The sequence below is a fragment of the Pipistrellus hanaki genome, assembly GCF_964339955.1.
Source record: "Pipistrellus hanaki genome assembly, chromosome: 1".
Taxonomy (NCBI): domain Eukaryota; kingdom Metazoa; phylum Chordata; class Mammalia; order Chiroptera; family Vespertilionidae; genus Pipistrellus; species Pipistrellus hanaki.
Genome location: NC_140503.1, coordinates 120914924 through 120942022, shown reverse-complemented (window position 1 = coordinate 120942022; position 27099 = coordinate 120914924). Strand labels below are relative to the sequence as shown.

At 36.8% G+C, this 27099-nt stretch overlaps 1 protein-coding gene across 1 annotated transcript in view; it reads right to left on the bottom strand.

Annotated features, from left to right (window-relative positions):
* Window positions 1-27099, bottom strand: part of MALRD1 (MAM and LDL receptor class A domain containing 1) — a gene marked incomplete at its 5' end in the record, with an annotated part of 553418 nt that overhangs the window by 202413 nt on the left and 323906 nt on the right. Inside the window, one exon of the mRNA XM_084867858.1 lies at window positions 15758-15941. Coding sequence (XP_084723984.1) covers window positions 15758-15941 — 184 coding nt within the window. The remainder of the gene's footprint in view (window positions 1-15757; window positions 15942-27099) is intronic.

Here is a 27099-nt window from a genome sequence, read left to right as displayed (position 1 = left end):
AGAGCCAAATATCAACAGTACACCAACTGAAATTTCTTTTGAGAGCCACATTTTTTAAACTTAAACTTCTTCTAATGCCACTTCTTCAAAATAGACTTTCCCAGGCTGTGGTATTTTGTAGAAGAGCCACACTCAAGGGACCAAAGAGCCGCATGTGGCTTGCAAGCCACAGTTTGCCTTCTATGGGTGTAGAGTAACTTGGGGATCACTTTAATATTAAACTAGCAATATACATTAAAAATACAATTTTATATGTATATTAAGGGCTCAGATAATAAGGGAAAATTAGAATTATTTGAAGCTTTAAAAAATGTGGTTGCCTTTACCCCACATCCAGAGATAATGATTTAAATGGTCTGAAATGGGGCTTGGGCAGAGATATTATTTTAATCTCTCCCAGAGATATTAATGTGCAGCCAAGATTGAGAACTGCAATCATTGATTCATTTCACAATAGAAAGTGAACATTTTTTTTAATAAGATAAAAAAAAAGAGAGAGAGAGCCGAGACCGGTTTGGCTCAGTGCATGGAGCGTTGGCTTGGGGACTGAAGGGTCCCCGGTTTAATTCCGGTCGAGGACATGTACATTGGTTGCTGGCGCATCCCTGGTAGGGGGTGTGCAGGAGGCAGCTGATCGATGATTCTCTCTCATTGATGTTTCTAACTCTCTATCCCTCTCTCTTCCTCTCTGTAAAAAATCAATAAAATATATGAGAGAGAGAGAGAGAGAGAGAGAGAGAGAGAGAGAGAGAGAGAGAGAGAGAGAGAGAGAAGTGAGGGAAGAAGAGACTGAAGGAGAGCCAGAATGAAGAAAAATAATTTTTGCCTCTTCAAAGAATTACCTTTGTCATAGTGGATGGTGGGTAACATTAGTGTCAGAAACAATGAGAGAAAAAGGTATAAATTGAGGCACGGAGTGGACTGATTTCTGGAAATGGACATTCTTGGATCCCATGTAACTAGAGAACCAAATTTTTTCAGATCATTTAAACACTGAGGCTACCCATCGTCGGTTTACCTCACATTGAAGGCCTCCGTAGGCTTTACAAAGGCTTACGTTCTCATGGTTTCTGGTCAACATGCCACAGCTTATTGGGCAATTGCATCCAAAGCCCAAAGATGGCTGTATTCCACCCAGCTTCATTTCAATATACTTACAATACTTAATAACTATTGAGATAAATTTCAATCAATCACTAAACTCATAAAATTATACCTAGGCATAAAATAACTAACATTAAAGATGGTTTAGAAACATATTAACATGTAAAAAAAAAGTAGTGAATAATTATTAATTTCTTAATATTTTAATTTGTTTTTTATTAGCTCAACCAACACATTTAGCTTTAGTATAAATAAAAAGGGCCTTTCAATACCTTGGACTAAGTTTATATTTAAAGCAATAAAGAAAATGAAAGCATCCCCCTGCCAAATGAATCACTATGAGTCCTTGATAATCAGGGGAATCAATGAATTTCACATTTAGAGTGGGACAATTAAGAGAACCCTATTTAACTATTAAAGATAAACAACTAAAATGAATCCAGGGTGTTCCCTCAGTGCAATGGACAACAAAATAAAATAGAAAATAATTACAATAGTAAAATGTGTCAACATGTAAAGGAAAAAAAAATCACAAAGCAAACGTGTTGAATTATTTTGGTAGAGGACTTGGGAAGAAGGATCAACCAAAAGTATAAAGCATTATTAGCTAGACAAAATCTGGTGAATAAATATGTATGGCTCAAGGGCATTTAAATATTAGCATTAAAATGTAAAGATGGAAAAAACTATGAAGAACGTTTCATCTCATAGTGTTTCTTAAGCCTGGTGATAAAGATAAACCTATAAAGTAAAATTTTGATTATATTAAATTAAATAAATTACATAAATCGTGCTCTATAAAAATTTAAAAAGTGACCCGACGGTGTCATCCTAGTGGATCAAGGCTGTGGGTTCCATCCCCGTCAGGGCACATACAAGAGTCAACCAATGAATATGCATAAATAAGTGAAACAACAAATCAATGCATCTCTCTTACTCTCTCTCTTTTTTTCTTTCTCTCTCTTTCCCTTACTCTCTTTCTCTCTCTAATCAATATAAAAGTTCAGTTATAAAAATATAAAACATAAAAAAGAAAATGAAAAGAAGGAAGAGGGAAAGGGAGAGGGACAAGGACAGGGAGAGGGAGAGGATTATAAATAATGTAAATATCTGTGTTTTCACCACAACAGTTTCTCATGTTGTGGTGACCCCCAACAATAAAATTATTTTTGTTGCTACTTCATAACTGTAATTTTGCTACTGTTATGAATCGTAATGTAAATATCTGTGTTTTCCGATGGTCTTAGGTGACCCTGCTAGCAGTTCTCCACCTGTGGACCGCTGCTCTAGAGCCATGTGCCATACAGATGTGCGAAGGCAATGACACAGCAGTGTTACTGTACGCACTGCGCAGGTGCACCTTTATCTTACGTAAAACTGATGTCATGATTTGGCAAGAAGCCTCAGGCTTGTCTGAGTTAGTATAAAATGTGTTCCTGATCAGCTGGTGGGCTGCTTGGGGGCTGCTGTATTTGCAATGGCTGCTCTGTGTGGAATGAAGGATGGCCCATTTTCCTACACTGCAGTGTCTTTTTCCAATTCCCAGCATTCAAAGCGGTCAAGGCCCTGGCAGAGGCACTTGGACCCAACACCTCATCTCTATAATTAAACTCCCTTTAAATTTGATGCTATTGTCAATTAAACTAGACCTAATTAACCTAGATATTTCCTATAAATTATCATGAGAATGTATAAAAATTAAAAAAACAAAAAGTAAAGTACTTGAAGTAAATTCAAACTATGGGTTTTTTGTTTATTTGTTGTTGTTGTTTTATTTGTGTGTGTTGTTGTTTTTTTGCTGAGCTCCTTCATGAACTTTTAATCAACCATTTAAAGCTGTATTTCCCAACTCCTCAGAGGTAAATTTCCAGACAATTTATGTGCTTCTATTTTCCTCATATCCTTTGAGAGCCTATTCTGAATTAAAAATCATCCTCTCCTTAAAATGAATAATGTGTGTGCTGGGTCTAGTTTGATTTTGTCACCCACTAGGTGCTCAATATATATTAGTTTCCTTCCACTGTCTTATCATGTATCCAATGCATGTTTTCATAAAAACGAAGTTTGTATGCAACTGATTGATAAAGGAATTAGGTCAATACAACACTGAAGTTGTGCTGATTCCTATATGATTTTCCCCTCTACAATAACGACTGGTGTTACAGAGGCACAGAGGGAAAACAGGAAACCGCTGAGCCCAGACAGCCAGGGCAGACACGTGGCTGCTCAGGCTGTCTCACCCTGGTCATGGCTGTTTCTGCACAGACTCCCTTACAGAAGCACTATCTGTCCTATGGTTTTTCCAAACTTCAGTCATTTTTCCTTAGTCTCCATAATTCAACAGCTCTTAAATTTTTTTTATACCTCCCTTCCATTAAGATTCCTTGCCTTCCACCCAACCCCTTCCCTTTCTAGGTAAAATTCTATTTTACTGAAAAGTTTCTTTATGTATTAGAATCATATAATGTTTTAAACTGTCAGTATTTATATTATGGTTGCAAATATATATATATATATATATATATATATATATATATATATATATATATATCAGAGCTCTATAATTTAGTGACCTCTGCTCATTGTGGCTTGCCCAAACCCTATTTTCCCATCAGTTTTTTATTGTGGATTATTCAAAAAACTGCTTTTCAGAAATTCATATACTGTATACCTCTTTGTGTATGAGTGTGTGTGCATGTTCCATTACATTCAGTGGACAGGAAAATTGGTTTCTGGCCCTGCTTAGTATTTATGCATATATATTTTATTGAAAAATATTTCTTTATGTTTGATCCAACAGGATATAAATTTCTCGAGTTCCACATCTACTAATTTTAAGTACACCTGTAGCTTATATGTCTTAATATTTATTTCAGGACTGATAAACATATCTTTCAACCATATAATAAAAAAAGATGTGTCAGAAATGTAAAGTTTCCATTTCTTATTGATAAATATTAATATTAACTTTGAATAAAAAAAGTAAAATATAGTTCAGTACAAATTGAGATGCCATATTGTCACAAATTCTCAAAGCAATGATCCTATTGACCCAGATATTAAGTGTGAAAATGTTCAGTGTAATTGAGACAAGCTATAATTAGAAATCATATAAACTGAAGATAATGCTAACATTCAGAATTATAGTAGCCTTCATCAGGGATATTTCAAGGCTATTTAAGACTTTCTAAAATGTATTACAAAGTGATTATTTTTATTTAATATTATGAATAGAACTAAATCATTGTATAACATTAATTTGATTATACTTACATATAAACATATTAATTATAATATGCAGTATATTATGATATAATCAAAACTTTAAATGTAGAGCATTTTGACAGAAATGCAAATTTTATAAATTATATTGAAAGATAAAGTCATCTTTGATATTTCCTAGGTGTGTTTTAAATGGTTGGCTTAAATGCAGTGTTAAAGTAATTACATAGATTCATAGCTTTGACTTTTTAATTTAAAATAGCTGGTTAAAGATATAATAAGAAATTAAATTACATAGTCCCATTATTTAAAATATGAGCATGGGAGAGGATTAAGATTCTAGTCCCTGATTAAAAGTAAGCAAATAATTTGGCTCAAAGTCTTAATGTAGAATGTAGTTATTGGTTGACAATTGCAATGAGGCTTCTTGCCTGAGGTCTGTCTCAAATCAATTCAATCAATAAAGCAAAGTGAGGGCAATAGCTGGCAATTGCTGTGAGGAGAGGTTGATGCCACAAGAATTATATCCAACTTTTGGTTCTGAATTTTGTTTGGTGCCAACTTTATTTCCCCGACTTCTTTCCCCACAAGGCTGGAGCCAGGGATGCTAAAAAGCTTTTTCTTAATTTATTTAGCATATTAGAATCTGAAAGGCAAGCATACTTCTCTCTCGTTGCATTAGTTTGCAAAAACACCTGAAAAGAATTGATACATTTGTTGTGATTTTTGGAGGCCATTAATTAAGCAACCACAACCCTCATACAATGTCTTTAAAGAAAACAAATGTATTTGCTTCCTGTACTACAATGCTAGGTAACTCAATGTCAAATACAACATTCTCTATATATTTGCAGAATGAGTTCTATAGTAGCCTTAATTATAAATAATGTTCCTCCATGTAATATAGGAAATTACATGGTGTGTTAGTTAGGATCAACTGGATTATATGACCATAAAGTAACTTCCAAATTTCAAAAACATTTATTTTATTTTTACTATCATTATTATTTTTTAAATCCTCACCCAAGGATAGTTTTTTTTTCATTTATTTTTAGAGGGAGGGAGGAAGAGAGAGAGAGAAAGAGATCTTATATGATCTTATTATCCAATGTCACTGCAAATAAATCAATAAAACTATCACCCAGACGGGGTATTTTTAAAACACAACATCTTTTGTTAAGCAATAAAACACATTTGCAGAAATGTAAGGCAGTTATGTCAAATAAGTCTATTTTTTTATTTGAGAAACCATTTGGTATTCACCCAGCCAATAAATAAAGTTTATTTTGTAGTATTAATTTAAATATATGAATTGGCTCTAAATAAAGATTCCATTTAACAAATTTTGACAATCCTTGGCAGAATACTTTAGCTTTAGGTATGGAAGATGCATTTCAGAAGAAAACCTAAATAAAAATAGTCATTTATAATCTGATAGTGAAACTACTGTGACATGGATTGGGCTCAAGTTCTACAATATTTGTATATAAGGCTTAGTTTCTTTTTTCTCCTTCTCTTACTGAAAAAATTTCTGGATCCAAAATAAAATAAGTCTTAAAAATGAGGATTTTTGAACATTTTTTTTTTTAAAAAAAAAAAAACAAGATTTACAATGTTTTAAAATATTTCAATTAGTGTCGCTAAAACACTCCACTGTTAGTAATATGTCTGTTGTTTTCAAGAGCATTTGAATTATTGACAAAATAAATATGGCAGGTACTGTGTGACTGCTTTTAACCCAACGCTATTCATGATAGTGTGTTCTGTGCTATTATGACTAAACTAGAGGCCCGGTGCACAAAATTTGTGCATAGGGGGTGCCCTTAGCCCGGCCTGCACCCTCTCTAATTCGGGAACCCTCAGGAGATGTTCGACTTTCTCTTATAATCCAGGACCACTGACTCCTAACTGCTCACCTGCCTGCCTGCCTGATCACCACTAACTGCTCCCCTGCTGGCCTAATCGCCCCTAACTGCCTCTACCTCACCTCACACCTAGGACCCAGGATTCCCTTCCTCTGGCTGGCCACAGGCACCCAGGACTGAGGCCATCTTTGCCCAGGTTGGCCACAGCCACAGGGGATCATGGGCTGGCAGCTTCACTTGAGCTGCAGCCGTAGGTGCCCAGGACCACAAGGCGGGCAGCTTGTCCCTCTCCAAGGCCACAGCCTGGCTGGTCCCCATTCCTCTCTCCCCAGTGTTGAGTGTCTGAGCCTTTATGGCATGATGGCATGATAATCATTTGCATTTTAGCTCTTTATTAAATAGGATATGGCTAAAAGTTTCAGTGCCAATTAATATCAGTAAGGAAATCAACCTGCTGTTATTATTCAGTGTAACCTCTTCATATCTCAATTTTTCAGAGTTGAACTAAGGATTAATTAAATAGTGCTGTGATAATGATACATATATCAGTATATTTTTTTAGATTCCACATATGAGTGAGAACATGTGATACTTGTCTTTCTTTGACTGGCTTATTTTGAGAGCATAATACTCTCCAGGTTCCTTCATCCTGTTTCAAAGGGTGAGCCATCCTTTTTTTTATAGTTGCATAGTATTCCATGGTGTAAATGTACTACAGCTTTTTAAAAAATATGTTTTTATTGATTTTAGACAGAGGAAGGGATAGGGATAGAGAGACAGAAACATTAATGAGAGAGAAAGATGGATTGGTTGCCTCCTACATGCCCTCCATTGGGGATCAAGCCTGAAACCCAGGCATGTGTCTTGACTGGAAATTAAACCATCATGACCTTCTAGTTCAGGGGTCCTCAAACTTTTTAAAGTGGGGGCCAGATCACGGTCCCTCAGAGAGCTGGAGGGCCGGACTATATGAACTACTAATCCCTACTGTAACACCTTGGCTGCGCTCACTGCCCAAAAAACCTGGCAGGCAGGATCAGACTCCCCTGGGGGCTGCATGTGGCCCGCGGGCCGTAGTTTGAAGACCCCTGTATCTAGTTCATAGGCCAATGCTCAACCACTGAGCCACATTGGACAGGCTGTACCACAGCTTTTTTATTCACTCATTTACTAATGGGCACTTGGGCTGTTTCTAGATCTTACCTATTTTAAATTGCACTGCTATGAACATAGGGGTGCATATATTTTTTTCTGATTAGTGTTTTAGGATTCTTAGGATATATTCCTGGAAGTGGAATTACTGGGTCAAATGGCAGTTCCATATTTAATGTTTTGAAGAAACTTCATACTATTTTCCATAGTGACTGCATCAGTCTGCATTCCCACCAGCAGTGAACTAGGGTTCCCTTTTCTCCACATCCTTGCCAGCACTTGTTGATTTATTGATGGTAGCCATTCTGACAGGTGTGAGGTGATACCTCATTATTGTTTTAATTTGCACCTCTGTGATGATCAGTGACTTTGAGCATTTTTTTTACATGTCTTTTGGCCTTCTATATGTCCTCTTTGGAGAAGTGTCAATTTAGGTCCTTTGCCCATTTTTTAATTGGATTGTTTGTCTTCCTTTTGTTAAGTTGTACGAGTTCCTTAACTATTTTGAAAGCAACCCATTTCTAATGACTAAGCTCTGCACAATATGGCCTCTGTTCTCTCCTCCCTTTGTTTTCTTCTGACTCATCAAGGTGCTCCCCTCCCAGACAACCTGCCTCAGTAGTTCTGAGGCCAGGGTGCTCTTCCCCAAGGTGTTTGCATGGTTGCCTTTTATTTCATTGAAGCCTTTGCTTAACTGTAATCTTCAAAAGGGCAGTTTCTGACTCACCAGGTTAATCATTCTCCATCACGTTCACCCTAGTTTGTTCATAAGGCCTATCACTATGTGAGACAATATTGCCTATTGTCTGTATCCACCACCAGAACGTAAACTAATGAAGGCAGAAACTTGCCCTGTTTGGAATTTTTACACATACATCAAAATTTGAATAAATTCTTTCTACGAATTCATTTCCCACTATCTAACCCTTTATCCATCTATCTATCCATCCATTTTCCTATTTTCCATCATATGTGAATCCTTACATTATACAATGCTACCTACCATCTTCCCCCCCCCCTTTCTGACAATTATTTTTTAAAGAAAATTGTGAAAGAACTAAATGCAACATCTGGAACACATATGTTGAGCAGAACTATAGCTTTTCATCAAACTAAGTGAAGAAGGTAAGTTTTGAAATCAAACTCTACATGGTTCTGTTTATAGATTTATGCATTCATGAGCTATATATACAGCAATCACTTTTGTGGTCTCCAAAGCTCAATTCAAATCCAGAGTGAGGCTGCCCTGAAATCATTATCATCAAGCCACTATTTTTCACTCCCGATGAATTACTGTTTAAAGGACACTTAGGAGTCATACATACAGTTTTAAGGGGAAAAGATGAAAGGTGTGAAAGTAGTTATAATAAAAATTATGTCTTTTCAGGCTATGTGTAAAGACAATGTACTAGACATCTAAAATTATGGCACTGGCTTCTCTTATTTTATTCCCAAGTTATTTCCTTCCTTTCACATTTATGATTATTTGGGGAGCATGATGTGTTTTGATCTGTATGAATTTAGAGAGGGACTGAGTAGCTATTGTTTACTTAGAAGATTTTATTGACTTCTGGAAGCATTTTCTTATTCCCTAAATTATTTCTTTTTCACTGAACTGAAAACTGGTCATCATTCAATTGAATTTCCTAGGTTTTTCAGTAGAAAAGGCAACATCTTATATCATTATTGGCTCCCACATGAGTCACCAGGTTAACCAGTGTCTTGGAGACAGTTCACAGACCAATCCTGGAAATATAAGATGGTTGGGATGGTGGGGGAGCACATGGGGAAGAAGAAGAAATGCCAGGAGTCAAGAAAGGATCTTAAAAAGGTGAAATAGAAAAATAAATAAAACAAACACTGTGAACAACATGCATTTCGCCACTGCTCTGAGGAGTTGGGCATAGTGCATGGTACAGAGCGTCCCTCCACCTATGCAATCATTAATTGCTTGCTGAACCTCTCAGTAGAACAGAACCTGATCTTAAACATGGACGTAAAAAGTATTGTGCTAAAACAATGTCAAGTCTTTTGCTTTTGTTGCGCATTTTTAGTTTTAGCCAACAGATTTTTAGTGCTTGTTATATCTCATGCATTCTTCAAAGCACTTTATGTAAAGTTAATGATTTAATCCTTGTAAGAACTCTATTGGATGGAAGCATTGTCAGTTCAATTTCCTAGCTGAGAAAATGAGACAAAGGAAGGTTATGCCCAAAACCACAGAGCAGGCAGCAAATGGGTAAGCTAGGACTTGCACAGTGGTCTTGTGCCAGAACCAACAGAAATGCTATTTAGTATTAATAGTAAATGCAATGAGAATCAGGTAAATTACTATACTTAATAAATAATGTTCTGATTGAAAATTGATTAAGCATTAAATTTAAAAGTATCACATTTATAATTACAATGATGGAATATTCCTTTTCTTTTCATATAAATTATCCTCCTATTTCTCTGCTCTATAGAATGGTAGTTGCAAATTATGATTTTTGTGCAAGCTATTTTAAAATCAGTTTGAATTTTTAAAAAAGATTTACCAATTTCATAATCTTTCACTTATTTTTTTTTATAACTAAATTACTTGCTCCCTTGTTAACTTGTCCAAAATGGAGATATGCTTTTTAATGTTTCTGTGGGCAGACAAAAGAATATATCTATTCTTTGGTCTCATTTTTCTTTTTGAAAAAAGTATAATAAATTTGATAGTAAATTGAAGATAGTACCAGAATGCAAAGAAATAAGAAGACTATATCTCTCTTATTTTAGCCATGTACTAAATATTATATTTTAAATTCAATTGTAAGTTTTTTTTATGGAAAGTAAAAAATAAATATGAAGCTCAAACAGTTTTTTTATTTGCAGGTAAAGTAGATAAAGGAGATATATATATCTTTATCTTCTTCCACTTTTATTCTTAATCAATTTTAAACTTTGCTCTCATGGAACAAGTCAGACAGAAATAGTCAAGAATCATGTATACACTTTCACTCATATGTGGGATCTAAAACTGAAAGTAACAAACGAGCAAACAAGAAAACTAAACAAGCAAAAATTCATAGACACAGACAACAATATGATGGTTATCAGAGGAAAGGGAGGGTTGTAAAGCCTATTGGGGGCCAAATTAAGAGTGACAATAAGATTTGACTTTGGTGGTAAGCACACCATGAATATACAGATAATGTAATCATAGAATTGAAACCTGTATAACGTTATTAACCAACTCGAGGCCGGAGCCTGAAATTCATGCCCAGGAGGTGCAGGTGTGAGGAGTCCCCCAGCCCAGTCTGTGCAATCTCGCAATCTGAGACCCTGGGGAGGTACTGGGCCTAAACCAGCAGTCAGACATCCCTCTCACAATCTGGGACATGCATGTACCAATGACATACTTTTCATGCAGGTGTAAGGCATCTTGTTGTTGTATTGGCAGTTACATTTTTTTTTTTTTGCCCTGATTCTAAAAACTAATGCATAACATGATTCCTCTGAGGCAGTAGTACCATTTCCCCCATCTTATCGGTGGAATAACTGAAGCAGAGAGAAGTAATTGGTTTTGTCACACAGTTATAAGTGTCAGAATTAGGGCTGACCACAAAATATGCAAGCCAGAGTCCATGTATGTCATTCCTGCAAGATCCTGTTTTTTCAGTCTTAGAGTAGCTTTGCCAGGTTTTAATTTTTAAATCTAAGAGACTCTTCCCAATATATAGGGTAAGGTCCCTAGGCCTGGCCAATGATCAGAGACATCTGTGGGGCAACTGGTGGGTGGGGCGATTGGGGGGCTGCCACTGGCATTCACCTTGCTGGTGGCTTGGTGCTGCCCCTTGGCAATTACCATTGCCAGTCTGCCCCCTGGTGGTCAGTGTGCATCATAGTGACCAGTCATTCTGCTGGCTGGTCCTTCTGCATTTGGTTGATTTGCATATTAAGGTTTTATTATATAGGATGTCACCCCAATAAATGTATTTAAAAACTAAAAAATAATAATAAATTAAATTCTCGTTGTGTCAAATGATATATTTTTCAGTAAGAAAAATATGCTGGGTTCTAGAGTTGTCAATTCTATGAAAATCTCAGAGATGGTCTATTATGATCCTATCATTTTGCAAACAAGGAAACTGAAACTCTAAAATGATATGAGAAATGTTAGGTGATTAGTATCAAAGTCTATAGAACTTAAATAATGTATACAAATATGATGACATGCATTTGAGATTTCCTGATTTATTTCTCCTCCATCACTTGGATGCAGTGTTCTCTTTCATTTATCTCTGGTCTACTCAATTTTGAATCCACTCCCAGTGGTGCTTGATTTGGTTTTTCATTGTTTTTTTCTTTTTGTTTTGTTTTTGTTTTTATTTGTATTGGTTTTGAACACGGGCTGCTGTACTGAAGAGGTATCTTGGTGAATCCATTTTGAGAGTTCACTGTAGCTGGATTGCTCCAGTCCCACCAACTCCCATAGAACACTTGGGCCCACTCATTCTCAAAGTGGTAAAATCCCTCCCAATTTTAGCTGCCATTTTCAAACTGTCTGACTGATTTTCTAGTGAATATCTGCCTGTTGGCTCTATTGTGATTCTTCTGCTTTCTCTTTTGTAGACATAAATAACACGCAGGTCTTGAGGCTGTTGCCAGTTTGTCTCCTGTAGCTTGTAGGTTTTGTACGTTTCAATGCTTATTGACTTTGCTTACTAGGTACTCTGAGTGTTTTGATATGAGGACTTTGAAAAATCCAAAAGCTATTCTAACACCACTACTACCATCTCTCCAGAATTATCCCTCATTTCTTTTTTTTTTATTTTTAAGAGCTTTATTAATTTATAACGTACAATTTATATTCCACTAAGTTAATCCATATGAAATTTAAAATGTAATGGTTTTAGTACATTTATGAAGTTGTGTACGAATCACCATAAAAAATTAGAACATTTTTTCAACCCTTAAAGAAACCCATACTCAATAACAGTCATTCTTTAAATCCATACTTTTTCAGCCCTAAGTAACCACTAATCTACTTTATATCTCTATAAATCTGCTATTCTGTACATTACATATAAATGTTATCATATAATAGCAGTCGTTTGTGATTGGCAGGAAGTGACAGAGAAATTAACATTGCCATTTTAACTTTCATTTCAAATGGGAAACAGCAATGATTTATTGATGAAATATTTTCATGACAAATTATTTACATATGATATAAGTTGATTTGCTAATACAGGGAATAGAGCACTATTTGAAAACATGGCATAATAAATAATAATGATGATTATTACAGCAATCCTATATAATACAAGGCTAATATGCAAATTGTTCAATTTACTGGGAGTTTGGCTGGGAGTTTGACCACTGGGTGGGGCTGGCTGGCCAACCACCAGTGGCCCTGATAGTGGCAGGTTGGCCAGACCCCATCCATGCATCGGGCCTCTAGAAAAGTATATAAATTTTACTAAATGCAAGACTATTCTAAGTGCTTCATTTATATTATCAGATTTCATACTCAAAGCAATCTATGATGGAAGTATCATGACTACTATCCCCATTTCATTGTTAACAAAACTAAAGCAAAGTGAAAAAACACATGCTCAAACACACCCAAGTTAGACAGTAGAAGAACTAGATCCCACACTCGGAGAGTTTGATTCAAGACTCCTTGTTCTTAATCACCATTCTATAGTGCTTCTCTGATTTTAGGGTGTTTTATCAACTATTATTCTCTTCTTCTAAATTGTAATAGTAAAGCACAACTTAGGGTAACATATTCTAAACTTTTTCTCATTATCCATACTTCATAGCACTGACAGTTTATTGCTATATGAAGTGGACATAGAGGAGATACATTTGATGACAAAATAATATTAAATTAAAATTTAAAAATAAATAATTATATGTGTGATGATTAATTATTAAAAACAAACTAATATAGATCATGGTTTTTTAGTTCCATGCTTAGTTTGGTAAACTTTTACATAATGCTTTTTTTCCTTTCTATTTTGATTCATATATAATTTGAAAAACCTCATTATTTGTATGAAGCTGGTCTATTAAAGACAATTAATTTTTCCTAAAATATATTTAATATACAATTGACTACATTCACATACAAGTGACCACAATTTGCCTTTATCATTTATGACATAGAAAGAACTATAGTAGTTTGTCACTAAATACATATTAAAGAATTACTCAGGCCGAAACCTGTTTGACTTAGTGGTAGAGCATCGGTCTGCGGACTGAAAGATCCTGGGTTCGATACCAGTCATGGGCATGTACCTTGGTTGCGGGCACATCCCCGGTAGGGAGTGTGCAAGAGGCAGCTGGTCGATGTTTCTCTCTCATCGACGTTTCTAGCTGTCTATCTCTCTCCCTTCCTCTCTGTAAAAAATCAATAAAATATATTTAAAAAAAAAAAAAAAAAAAGAGCCGAAGCCTGTTTGGCTCAGTGGTAGAGCATCAGTCTGCATACTGAAAGGTCCCAGGTTCGATTCTGGTCAAGGGCATGTACCTTGGTTGCAGGCACATCCCCGGTAGGGGGTGTGCAAGAGGCAGCTGGTCGATGTTTCTCTCTCATCGACGTTTCTAGCTCTCTATCTCTCTACCTTCCTCTCTGTAAAAAATCAATAATATATATAAAATTACTCAGTAAATTAAGCATTGGATTGAACTGAACAAAATCCTATCTAATAAAAGAGAAACTTGCAAATTGACCATACCTCTGCTATACCCACAAGCCACACCCATGAGCCAATCAGGAACTATTGATAGTATACAAATTAATCCAACCAATATGGCGGTTAATTTGCATATCCAGGCGCAGAGTGAGTGAAGACTGAAGACAGCATAGAAGGAAGCCAAGTGCTGCAGAAGGGAGTGAAGCTGCAGAGAAGCAAGCAAGCAAGCAAGAGGGGTGGTGGAGAAGGGAGGGAAGAAGTCGGGTAAGTGGAGACCATAGCAGGAAGCCCTATTCTTGCAGGAATTTTCCAGCAACAAGCCTCTAGTTAACTATAATCATGTAAATTTTCACAGGACTTCAAGATAAATACAGGAGGAAACAGTGTAAACTTCTAAATGAAACCTGGCAAAGTTCGAATAATTTTCCGTTTTCCTTTGTCCTGAATCAAACTACCTAGGAATCATTCTGCTTCCCTTGAGAAGAAAGACATCTCTCTTGTTTAATAAAGCTTCTTTTTTTCTAAAATTTTCCAAAAATGCTTTGAAAAAAATGTTTAAGTTGCTAGAAACACATATAGCTTGAGTGACAACTGTAATAGAAATTTACCATATTTCTAGGAAAGTTACTAAGGAGGAGCTGAAGCAGCACATTGTGACCTCTAAGATACCTTTGCATGATTATAATTCCTTTCTGTCATCCAGCATCCTCTCCCAAACTCCTCTAAGCCAGGCAACCCTGTCTCCTATTTGACACAGATACAGGGAGCTCTGTGCTCCATATCATCTGGGCATGGATTCTGACTTTCTGTAACGTGTTCCAAGAAACGTAATGGGGGAAATAGAACTATAGAACTGACTTCTAAGCAGAATCCTTTGAAGCAGCCCTGGTCATAAAAAGAGCAGATGGCTCAACATCACCAAAAGCTAAAGTCATATTTTTTAACTGCCTCAGTGAAGTCATATTTTAATATGAAAGCAACAGTATAATTAAATAGCATTCAAGTTTAGCTCTCAGTCCCAGGTCTTACCTCTAAGTTATACCATGTAGAAAATCACAGGAGACATATCTCTCATTAGCAGTGCATATCTCACACCACTACTTTGGAAAGCAGATGGAATAATTCCTCAGAAAGAGCTATGCCAATTGTGAAAATGTGCAAGTGTATTTATAATTATTTTATACATTTTCTAGGTATTTTTCTAAGAAAAATCTATGTAAAGTTAGACTTCACATTTAGAAGCATGATAAATAGCAGAGTTTTGCAAGTTGCTGTTCACTTGCTAGAGTGGCTTCTTAAATTCCTTAAGCATAGACTTCAACTGAAGTCCTGCTTGAATTGACCCTAGTTGAACTTATTTCTCATATGTTCACCAACTACTAGTTTTCTAATCAAGAAGATTCATCTTAAATTATTTAAAGTAGATAAATATTTATATAAGTATTAGGTCTACACTTTAAATTATATTGAAAATAATTAATTCAAAGGAGAACACTTCTGCATGTTAGAAAGGAAATGTGTGAAAGGAAAAAAGACATTACTTAAGCAATTAACAAGTGAAGAAAATACAACCTCTTAACATGTAAGTGTAGGTTCAATAATTATAAAATCAAATTATAAATTTATTTTTATTTATGTACAGAACATATAGCAGAAGAACACTTTATAAATATGAAATATAAGACAAAAGGGCTAGATTATAAGTGTGCTTCCAAATGGAAATGCTTTCCAGAGACTTACCAGTCGTGCAGTTTTTAAATTCAATGTCATCAATTGCAGCTCCTCCTCCTAGATCCCTTGTTCTGATCCCTTGGAATATAACTTCAAAATTTCTTAATTTTCCTAGCAGGATGACAGCCTTTTGCCACTGATCGCCAGAAGTCTGCTTACTTTCTTGCCATACTTTTGATAGTCCTTTCTCTGTCTGAAAGTAAAATAGTTTACATAAGAGAAATAATTAAACACAAGAGAAAAAGAATAAAAAATACCCTCCAATCATTTCATCAGTGAAAACTCAATTTAAAAACATTGAAACTCTGATTATCTATCTATCTATCTATCTATCTATCTATCTATAAAAACCTAAGTGATCAAATGAATGACTGGTCGACTGGTTGCTATGACGTGCACTGACCCACCACACTCAATGCAGGAGCTGTCCCTTGGTGGTCACTCTGCTCCCACAGCCACTTCCTAAAGCTGGCCATTCTCCCACAGCCCCTCCCCCCTGGCCGGTCTCGATTGCCAGCCAGGCCAAGGGACCCTACCAGGCCTCTAGTGATATATATATTACTGTATTTTTCCGTGTACAAAATGTTATTATTTTTTCTAAACTCATTAGACTGAAAATTGAGGGGCATTCTTATAGATTGAAGTCAGCTGAAGAAGAAGCCTTGTCAAACAGGCTTCACCAATCATGAGTCTTATTATTACTGATGTCAGCTGATGCTGTAATTCAAGCACGTCAAACTCATGGCCAACAGGCAGCATGCCTCATTTATTTGGCCTGTGTTAGCCTTTGAGTTTGACATGCTTGCTGTAATTGGAGGTGGAGGTGGAGAGTGCAGAGATGCAACAGGGACGAGAACATTCTGAGCCCAAAAAGATGTCAAAAAATAAAAAGATAAGTAGTGGTAAGTGATTGTCTTACTCTGAAAAATTCAAACTGATTGTTATCAGCTATGTAAAAGAGCAAGGAAAGCGAGCTGCAGGGAGACAAGTTGGACCTCCTCCCACTGAATGTATGATCAGACAGTGGAGAAGACAAAAAGAATCCCCTAAGATGCCAAAAAAGAAGAAGGCCTTTAGAGGACAACCAGCAAAATGTTTGAAATATTTATTTCTTAATTTGGGGTTGGAAAAGTGGGGGGCATCTTATACATGGGAAAATAGGGCACATCATCAAAACAGACATATTAATCTACTGCAGTGTTTCCTAAAAGCAATACTAGCAGAAGTCACAATAACTTTGTTTTAGCATTTTCAGAGATGCCATTATTAAAAAACTAGAGGCCCAATGCATGAAATTAATTCATGCAAGAGCAGGCCTTCCTTCCCCCAGCTGCTGGCACTGGCTTCCCTCTGGCACCTGGGACCCAGGCTTCCCTCAAAGCCCTGGCTTCATCCAGAAGGTTGTCTGGAAGGATGTCTGGTCTAACTAGCATATTATACTTTTATTATTAGAGACTAGAGGCCAGGTGCACAAAATTATTGCACAGGGTTGGCGGGGAGGCATTCCCTCAGCCTGCCTGCACCCTCCTCAATCTGGGACCCCTCTGAAGATGTCTGACTGCCAGTTTAGGCTTGATCCTAAACCAAAAGTCAGACATCCCTCTCACAATCCAGGACCACTGGCTCCTAACTGCTCACATACCTGCTGCCTGATTGTCCTTAGCTGCCTCCCCTGCTCGCCTGCTCACCCCCAACTACCCCCCTCTCCCACCAGCCTGATTGCTCCTCACTGCACTCCCACCAGTAGCTCCTGGGGGCCTGGTAGCCCCACACAGCCTGCTACTCAGTCATTTGGTTGCCCCTCACTGCCCCCAACTGCCAGCCTGGTCACCGCTAAATCCCGCCCCCCCCCCCCCCCCCCCTTGTGGGCCTTTTTGCTCCAGTGCAGCCTGCTGCTCAGTTGTTTGGTCATCCCTCACTAACCCACCTGCCAGCCCGGTCACCCCACACAGCCTGTTCAGTTCTCCGTTTGGTTGTTTCAGATGTGATAGTCACTTATCTATATCTATCTATCTATCTATCTATCTATCTATCTATCTATCTATTTATCTATCTATAGATGTCCATCTGGCCAGCATGGTTCAATGGTTGAGCATAAACGAATGAACCAGGAGTTCATGGTTTGTTTTCTGGTTGGGCTACATGCTTGGGTTTCAGCCTTGATCCCCAGTGTGGGGCATGCATGAGGCAGCCAATCAATGATTCTCTCTCATCATTGATGCTTCTATCTTTCTCTCCCTTGATCTTCCTTTCTGAATCAATAAAAACATATTTTAAAAATATATCCTGCTCAATTCAATACATCTCTCCTGTCATGTATACAAAATTTTTTTTTATATCTTATGGAATCTGAACAGTTTATAGAAATCTGGGATTTATAGCTCTGGCAATTCCTTCAAACTTCTATTCATATTTTTAATTATTTAGACTGCACTTTCCTTTAAAGAGCTGAAGTAACTTAGAAAAGGAAAGGAAAAAAGAAATGAAAGGAGGACTATGTGGGGAAAATCACTTATCCCTGATGGATATGATAAAGGAACTGTGGAGTATTTTGAGTATGGGTGAAAAGTGATAATTCCTAAATTCTGTCAGATTTCAAAAACCCTCTTATTCTATTATTTTGATTACTTAAAATTCTATTATGATATTATTATTATATGAGCACTAACTATAACTATTTCTATACCAAATTCTTTATTTATAAAAAAATTAATTTCTAAGAGACTTATGTAAATATCTCCTCTAAATGTCTAAGATTGGACTACTAGTAGTATAATATTATGATATCTGAATAATCCCAATGTAGTACATATAACATGACATGACATATAACATAAACCTAATGATAAAAAATGATGCCTACAGTAAAACAAAATATAAACTAGTTAAGCTCAAGGACAAGTCTTTGTCTATAATTTTCTTTGATAATTTTGAGCTTAGACTATCTCTGGGAATTAAATGTTTAATAAATCATGATAATAAAAACAAGAAAGATAAATATATACATGCATACATATATTACATTTTGTTTGTGGTTAGCCTCAAATAATAATTATCTCAGGCTCTAGTGCTGTGTTCTTATGATGAATTCACAAGAAAAACTGGCTTTGAAATTTATAACCAAACAATAGAATAAAGAATATTTAATGTAATGGCATTCAGGAAATAAAAGAAGATATTTCAACAGATTTATAGCATACAACTCTGAAACATATAAAGAATAAAGAGAAATGTTTGAAAAAGATATCCAAAGGAGTTATGCATTTAGTTTCATGTTTTAGGGATCTACTGTTAATAAATATTATTGACTCCTGTTCTGCTGAGGGAGACACAGATCAATAAAGTGGCTCTTCCTCTGCTGAGTTACAAAGAGAAAGTAGAACTCCGTATCACTTCATCTAAAATTAACTTCACAAAGCAACTAAGGTAGATCTTTCAACATACTTTCCAAAACAACAACAAACCTTTACAACCAGAGACTCTTATAACTTCTGCATGAAGATGAAAAATCCACACCTACTTAATGGAGCTTTGGATCTTTCTGATGGCTAAAGAAGAGAAGCCATTTTCAAGGTTAGTCTTTGCCTCTTGGTGATATCTCAGTGATTTGGAATCAAAGGAATGATTAGTTAAGTTAAAGATTAGAGTAGAAGGGTTCTGTCTGACACATAGCTATATAACAAGCAAGGATATTCATAAAGTCAGTCTTAAGTTGCAAATTTAATTCACTTTGCTAATTTTTCCTTTCAACCTGCTTCTGAAGTTAATAGAGCCACTCATCAACCATGTCTCAAAAGATTTTCAACAAAAATCATCAAAGAAGATTGTGTAATCACTTTAATAAATAAAAGAAGAATCATTCCTTAAATCTTACAACTGGCTTTTTAATAAAAAAGACTAAAGGTCCGATGCATGAAATTCATGGAAGAGCAGGCCTTTCTTCCCCTGGCTGCCAGCACCCAGGAGCCTGGCTCCCTCGCAGCCCTGGCTTCCTCCAGAAGGTTGTCCAAAAAGGTGTCTGGTCTAATTAGCATATTATGCTTTTATTATTATAGCTATTTGAATAATACATTAATTGTCATTTTATGTGTTAGTGAAAGAAGACAAAGATAAATTCTTTTAAAAACCAACTATGGATTAACCTACTGATGTGTTATTGGAGAATATAATTTTATTTACTTGTTATTCTCCACTTTTATATATAATATATAAAATCTTATCCCCATAATTACCAAAAGCATTTATCCAAATGTGCAATGCATACTTATTTATTATATGCATCCAGTCATTCATTTATTTAGCAAACATTTGATGTTCATATAGATCCAAATACTATGTTACATACCAGGAACAAAAAGGTGGGGTGGGGGGGGAAGGAGTGTCTACCATGTGATGGTATTAATCTAATAGGAGAGAATCATAAAAGTAAATAACTATAGCCGAAACTGGTTTGGCTCAGTGGTAGAGCATCAGTCTGCGGACTGAAGGGTCCCAGGTTTGATTCCTATCAAGGGCATGTACCTTGGTTGCAGGCACATTCGCAGTAGGGGGCGTGCAAGAGGCAGCTGGTCGATGACTCTCTCTCATGGATGTTTCTAACTCTCTATCTCTCTCCCTTCCTCTCTGTAAAAAATCAATAAAATATATATTTTTTAAAAAGTAAATAACTATAAAATTACTACAGAAATACAAAACAGCAATTTTTAAAAAAGTAGTTACATATAAATTCTCAAATGTTTGTTTCACACACATCAGTACTTTATTTATTTACTTAATATTCTGTTTTTAACTTTTTAAATTGAGAAAGAATGATATCTCAATTCAAAGTCACATCTTTGCCACTACCCACTCTTTTATCATATGGATACTAAATTCAAGAACTCAAGGCAGTACACCACACTAACCATAATTAAAAATACACATTAATACAAAATGTTTAAATTGTAAAAATTGGAAAAATATTCTCTTATAATTTAACTTTTCATACAATTTTAATTGAATTCCCATCTATTATGCATATTAACACTTTCATGTTATATTAGAGGCCTGGCACACAAAATTGTGTGTAGGTATGGTCCCTAGGCCTACCTTGATTGCAGGATAGGCCTAGGGACCATACCTACACACAATTCCCTGCCTCCATCCCCATTCCCCGTTTGCCATCCAGCAATAGGAGCCTGACAGCAGAGGGAGAGACCAAGAGGGCGACCATTCCTGCCCGCTCGCGCCAGCTCCAGCCCCTGCTGCCCATCCCCTTCTGTGTTGTGGTGTCCAGTGGGTAGGGACCTTGGCCTGGCGCTGCCCACATCCCCCACCACCCACCCTGGTTCCCTATTTGCCATCAGTTATCAGAGCCCTCTGGCTAGGGAAAGGGACCAAGAGGTGGTCAATGCACCTCATAGTAACTGGTTGACTTGTTCTGGTCGTTCTGCCATTATGGTTGCTGTGCTTTTATTATCTAGGATGGCGCTTATCTGTTTTTTTCAGTGTGTTTGTCTTATACTTTATTCCCTTCTTTCCCTTTGGGTCATGTAAAGAACAGTGGTAAGAAACAGTAAAATGGTATAGCCACTTCTAGTTGTAGATATATATATATATATATATATATATATATATATATATATATATATATATATAGTACTATATAGCCATTTGAATTTTTAGTTTCATATGTTTGAGGTGAATATATAACTTTTCTTGAAATTATTTATCTAAAACCAGTTGTTCAACAACTCTTCCCAACAGTTTTTCTCTTTATCATATTGTGAATCTGTTTTTAGAGTTCCCATTTCAGTCTTATCTGTATTCCTCCATCAATATCATATTTATTAGCTTACTACATTTTGCTCTGGGAATATCTGAGTGGACTTAATTTTCATATTTTTCTTAAACTCCTGTACATTATATTCAGTTTTATATAAATATTAGAGGCCCAGTGTTTGACATTCGTGCACTGGGGGTGGGGGTGCTTCTCTCAGCCCAGCCTGCACCCTCTTGCAGTCCAGGACCCCTCCTCAGAGAATGTCCAACTGCTGGCTCAGGCCCACTTCCCAGGCCTAAGCCAGCAGTCAGACTCCTGTCACCACTGCTGCACTCACCAGGCATAATCCCAACTTCTGGCTGAGCAGCGCTTGCACTGACCACCAGGGGGCAATTCCTGCGTTAAGCATATGCCCTCTGGTGGTCAGTGTGTGTCATAGTTATCAGTCATTCTGCCATTTGCTCTATTTGCATATTAAGGTTTTATTTAAAAGATTCTAAAAAGTGGAGAGAAGGCAGACTAATCAGAGATTTCAGGACTCAAGGAACCATAGCTTGTGAGTTTTCTAAATTTTCTTTTGTATGACATATTCCAAAACGAACATGAGAATCTGGCAATGTGGAATTTCAACAGCCACAGACTGCTCTATCTTAGCCAAAGGACCAAGAGAGGGAAGTCTAGCAGAAATAAATCATTTCAATAATAATTGTTCTATAACAGCCAAGCACCATAGAAAATACAGTCTGACTGCCCACCCCAACAGCAAAGGCCAAATAGAGAGCTTAGATGGCCACACAAATTAGGCCCCAAGGGCCCAAGACCCCTTCTTCCCAGGCTTTTTCTAAACAAAGGAAAAATAAAAGAATTTGTCTTCAGTAGACCTACCCTAAACAAATGGTTAAAAGAACTTCTTTGAACAGTCAGGAGAGTAAAGATATGTTAGAGAGATGTAAGGTTTGTATGCTTGAGTCAGTTAAGTCTTAATGTTATATTATAATAGTCACATTTTCATCCTTACTATTATTTTTATTCTTTTGGCTTTCTCATACATTCATTCTTTCAAATGAATTTTAGAATAATTTAATGAATAACTGAAATATTTAAAGATTTAATTATTTTACCATGAAATATCATTTATCTTTTGATAACCTGTGAATCTTTTTGTAGGCCTCTTTTTATGCCACTGACTAAAATTTTATAGTTGTCAATAAATAAGTTACAGACCTATTAAAATTTATTTCTAGATATGTTACAGTGTTGAATGGGATATTTCTCTGTTATTCTTTGCCAACTGTTGATAATATAAAAAATCATATTGTAAGTATGGCAAATTAGCAATAATTGTTAGCTCCCTCACCAAATATAAACCTTGAAATACTATAGAAATTATTGGATAGAACTAGTTTGAGGAACAGCAAGTGGGAGAAAGAAAGAAAGAAAGAAAGAAAGAAAGAAAGAAAGAAAGAAAGAAAGAAAGAAAGAAATGAAGGAAGGAAAGAAGAAAGGAAGAAAGAAAGAGAGAAACAGAGAAAGTGAGAAAGAAGAAGGGAGGGAGGAAAAAAGAAGCAGAAATTGTGAAACACCTGGGACTCTATAGGTTTTCTTAAGTACCAGTGTTTGCGGGTGGGTAGGGAGTTCCTGCAGTGTGGGAAAAAGGGAGCTAGAAAGATCAATGAGTATGGGCTGTAGGGGAGCTCCTGTACAGGCATGTCTTTCTTTCCTATTGCTTGTAAGAATGATTGCCAGGCTTCACAAAAACCAGTACTTCAATTTTAAGCTGCAATATCTGTGATCTATTAAGGCAGCTGAAATATTAATGTATGCAATTTAAAAATCATTTAGGAAATTGAAATATCTCAGGAAGGAATGTGAACTGTGACAAAACAATCTAAATGTATTACTAATGTATAAAATAATTTCACTAATGGGTTGGAGGAGAAAGGTGTTGATCTAAGTAAATTTGGAATGAATGGAATCTGTAAGACAAAGACAAAAAGGAACTGTAGCTGAAGCTGGTTTGGCTCAGTGGTATAGCGTCGGTCTGCGGACTGAGGGGTCCCGGGTTCGATTCCGGTCAAGGGCATGTATCTTGGTTGTGGGCACATCCCCGGTAGGGGGTATGCAGGAGGCAGCTGGTCGATGTTTCTCTCTCATCAACGTTTCTGGCTCTCTATCTCTCTCCCTTTCTCTCTGTTAAAAATCAATAAGATGTATTTAAAAAAAATTTTTATAAAAAAAAAGGAACTGTATATGAGCACTGTATTCTAGTTTATAGGTTTCCCATGAGAATATAGGAAAACAGTTTGAAGGCACTACACACATACATGTACTCCACAATTAAAAAATAATTAAATGCAAAAAGGATAGTGAGGGCCAGGTTTATCACCTTTGTAGTAAGAGGTTACAGAAGAATGAGGACTAAAGCTAGAATCATCTATGTGGCAGTGAATTATAGTAGAGACATTATAAGTTCGCATTTAGATTACCATAGATGCAAATGGTTACATATATAATAGAAATATGTATAAATATGTGTATATACATAGGTTTGTACACACACACATATATTCTAGCTCCATCAGCTAAAATATGCTATATGTTAAAATATCCTAACTTGATATTTAATTGAATTCCCATCTATTATGCATATAGAACCCATTAGCAAGGAGAACACCTAGTGCCCAGATTTCATAATAACATGTATGTGTATATATGCACACACACACACACACACACACGCATACACTAATAAAAGAGTAAGATGCAAATTGACCATACATTCATGACACCCACCAGCCAATAGGAATGGGTATGCAAATTAACCCAACAAAAGATGGTGGGTTAATTTGCATATACAAGTATAAAGTGGTGGGGGGCAGGGTGGAATGTTTGCATTGTCACCATGGTGATGACACAGGCAGTCCACACTGGCCCAGACACTCCAGGCCTTTGGGAAGCATGGGAAGGTGGAAAGGCAGCTCTAGCCAGAGCGAAGGCAGTGCCAGCAGGCAGGGGATGGAAAGCCCATTCTTGCACGAATCTTTGTGCATTGGGCCTCTAATGTATATATATATATATATATATATATATAAAAGGCCAATATGATAAGTGTCCTTTCCACTGTCCAACTGGTCATCATGATGCACAATGACCACCAGGGGCAGACATTCAATGCAGGAGCTGCTGTGAAGCCCACTTGCCATTTACGGAGAAATGGCAGCATGGACCTGGCCGTCAAAGTAGCACTTGGCCCCACCACCAGCCAAAGGGCAATGGCAGTGGCTTTGGCTGTGGCAGCAGAGGCAGGCAGCTCAGCTTTGTTTTGAGTAGATGAAAGAGGCCACCTACACAGTAACCCAAATTATCAGATCTCCCTCCTCCCTATCTTGTCCAATCAAGAGGGGAAGGGCGATGGGCGTGGAGGGATGGCAGGCAGGAGGCAGAGAGCAGAGGAGGAAGAGGATGAGGAAGGGGCCAATTGCATCCCTCTTTCACACTGGGAAAGTGAAATGCTCTAGTGCACCAACCTCTCCAGTCTTCCCCGCCTGCCTTGCTCCTCCCACCTCTTCCCCTCCTGCCTTGCTCCCCCCACCTTTTCCCCTCCGAGCTTCCCCCGGGAGCAGGAGCGCCAGAGCTGCACAGAGGAACTCTCTGGAGAAGGAGGGTGAGGAGAAAGCTGCCCTGGAGCACACAAGGCTTGCCACCTCTGCCACCACTGCACAGGCTGCTGGAGCGAGCCAGGAGTGTGCTGGCAGCCAGGGGAGGAAGGCCTATTCTATTAAGAGTAATTATGTAAATCTAAAACTATTATAAAATAAAAGAGTTTGATAAACACAACTTAAAAAAATCTACTTTCTATAATATGTAATTACATCTATGCTTTAATACATATTATCTTATATAACTATCTCTCTTTGCAAATTATATAATTATATTTCATGTAATTACCATGAATAACTAGAATTTAGAAATCCAATCTGAGGGCAGAAAAAAAAAGAACTATCAGAAACTGTTTTCATTAATAAGGTAATAATGCACAGCTTCCAAATATTCCAATTTAAAAAAAACCAAAACTTTCTTTTTGTGTCCATTAAATTTTTGCTGTTTTTTTTTTAAAGGTTTTTCATGAATTAAAAAAAAATTAAAACATGTTTAAGTAAACATAATCTTCATAAGAAATTGAGCACATAAATAATATATTACAAGGATGAAATGCCACACAGAAATCACCTTGAAACTAAACAACAACAAACATAATTTAATATATGTGTGGCCCTACTCATTGTCATAGTAGCTTAGTTTTCTCTTCTCCTTCTGAACAACATTAAAACATTGAATATTTGAAGCCACATGGATGACTTAACTAGTATTAAAAGCATCCATGGTTATAATAAAATATTTTAAAGTACTTTTTAACAAATGGAGTGGAGTGTCTAAGGCCTAGAAAATTTTCTAGCAGATAAATTTATATAATTTTTTAAATAATCTAAAATATTAAGTATTTAAAAATACTAGAAATTCCTTTAAAACTTAAAACATATTACACTATTTACAGTTTATGTACAAGTTAAGGTTATTTTGAATTTTTGAAAATAATAAAATTATGTAGGCTATTTTAAATTTGCATAAAAATCTCTTCCCCAGAAATATCTTTGACATAACTATTATGTTTCAAGTAAGTTCTCTAACTCAGTGATTCTTGTGTTTACAGAAAGCCTTCTGTCCTGAGATAATCATGTTGAGGATTAAATTAATATACTCATTGGGTAGATGTGTATGGTTTTAGATGGATATTTTATAAAATCACATTAAACAGACAGAAAACTGTCACATTTTAGCCAGAATAATGTTTTGTTACATCCAAAATATTTATTTCTTAGCAATTTTCTTTTAAAAATCTAGGCAACTAATATAGACCTTTTAGTTGAAATAGACAGTTTAATGAAAAAAATAGAGATGAATGAAGCTGAAGTTGGATAATTAACTAGAGGCCCAGTGCACAAAATTTGTGCTCGGGGGTGGGTGGGGGGTAGGATGTCCCTCAGCCCAGCCTGCACCCTCTCCTATCTGGGATCCCTCTCACAATCCAGGGCTGCTGGTTCCCAACTGCTCACCTGTCTGCCTTCCTGATTGCCCCTAACCACTTCTGCCTGCCAGCCTGATCACCCCCTAACCACTGCCCTGCCAGCCCCATTGATGTCTAACTGCTCCTCTGCCAGCCTGTTTGCCCACAACTTCCCTCCTCTGCTGGCCTAACTGCCCTCCTCTGCAGGCTTGATTGCCCCCAACTGCCCTCCCTTGCAGGTCTGGTCCTTCCCAATTGCCCTCTCTGCTAGCCTGATCGCTCACAACTGCCCTCCCCTGCTAACCTGATCCCTTCCAACTGCCCTCCCCTGCTGGCCTGTTCAGTCCCAATTGTCCTCCCCTTCTGGCCATCTTGTGGTGGCCATTTTGTGTCCACATGGGGGCAGAATCTTTGACCATATGAGGGCAGCTATCTTGATCTTGTGTGTTGGAGTGATGGTCAATCTGCATATTACTCTTTTATTAGATAGGATAGGTGCATGGGTGGGGGCCAGCTGGTTTGCCC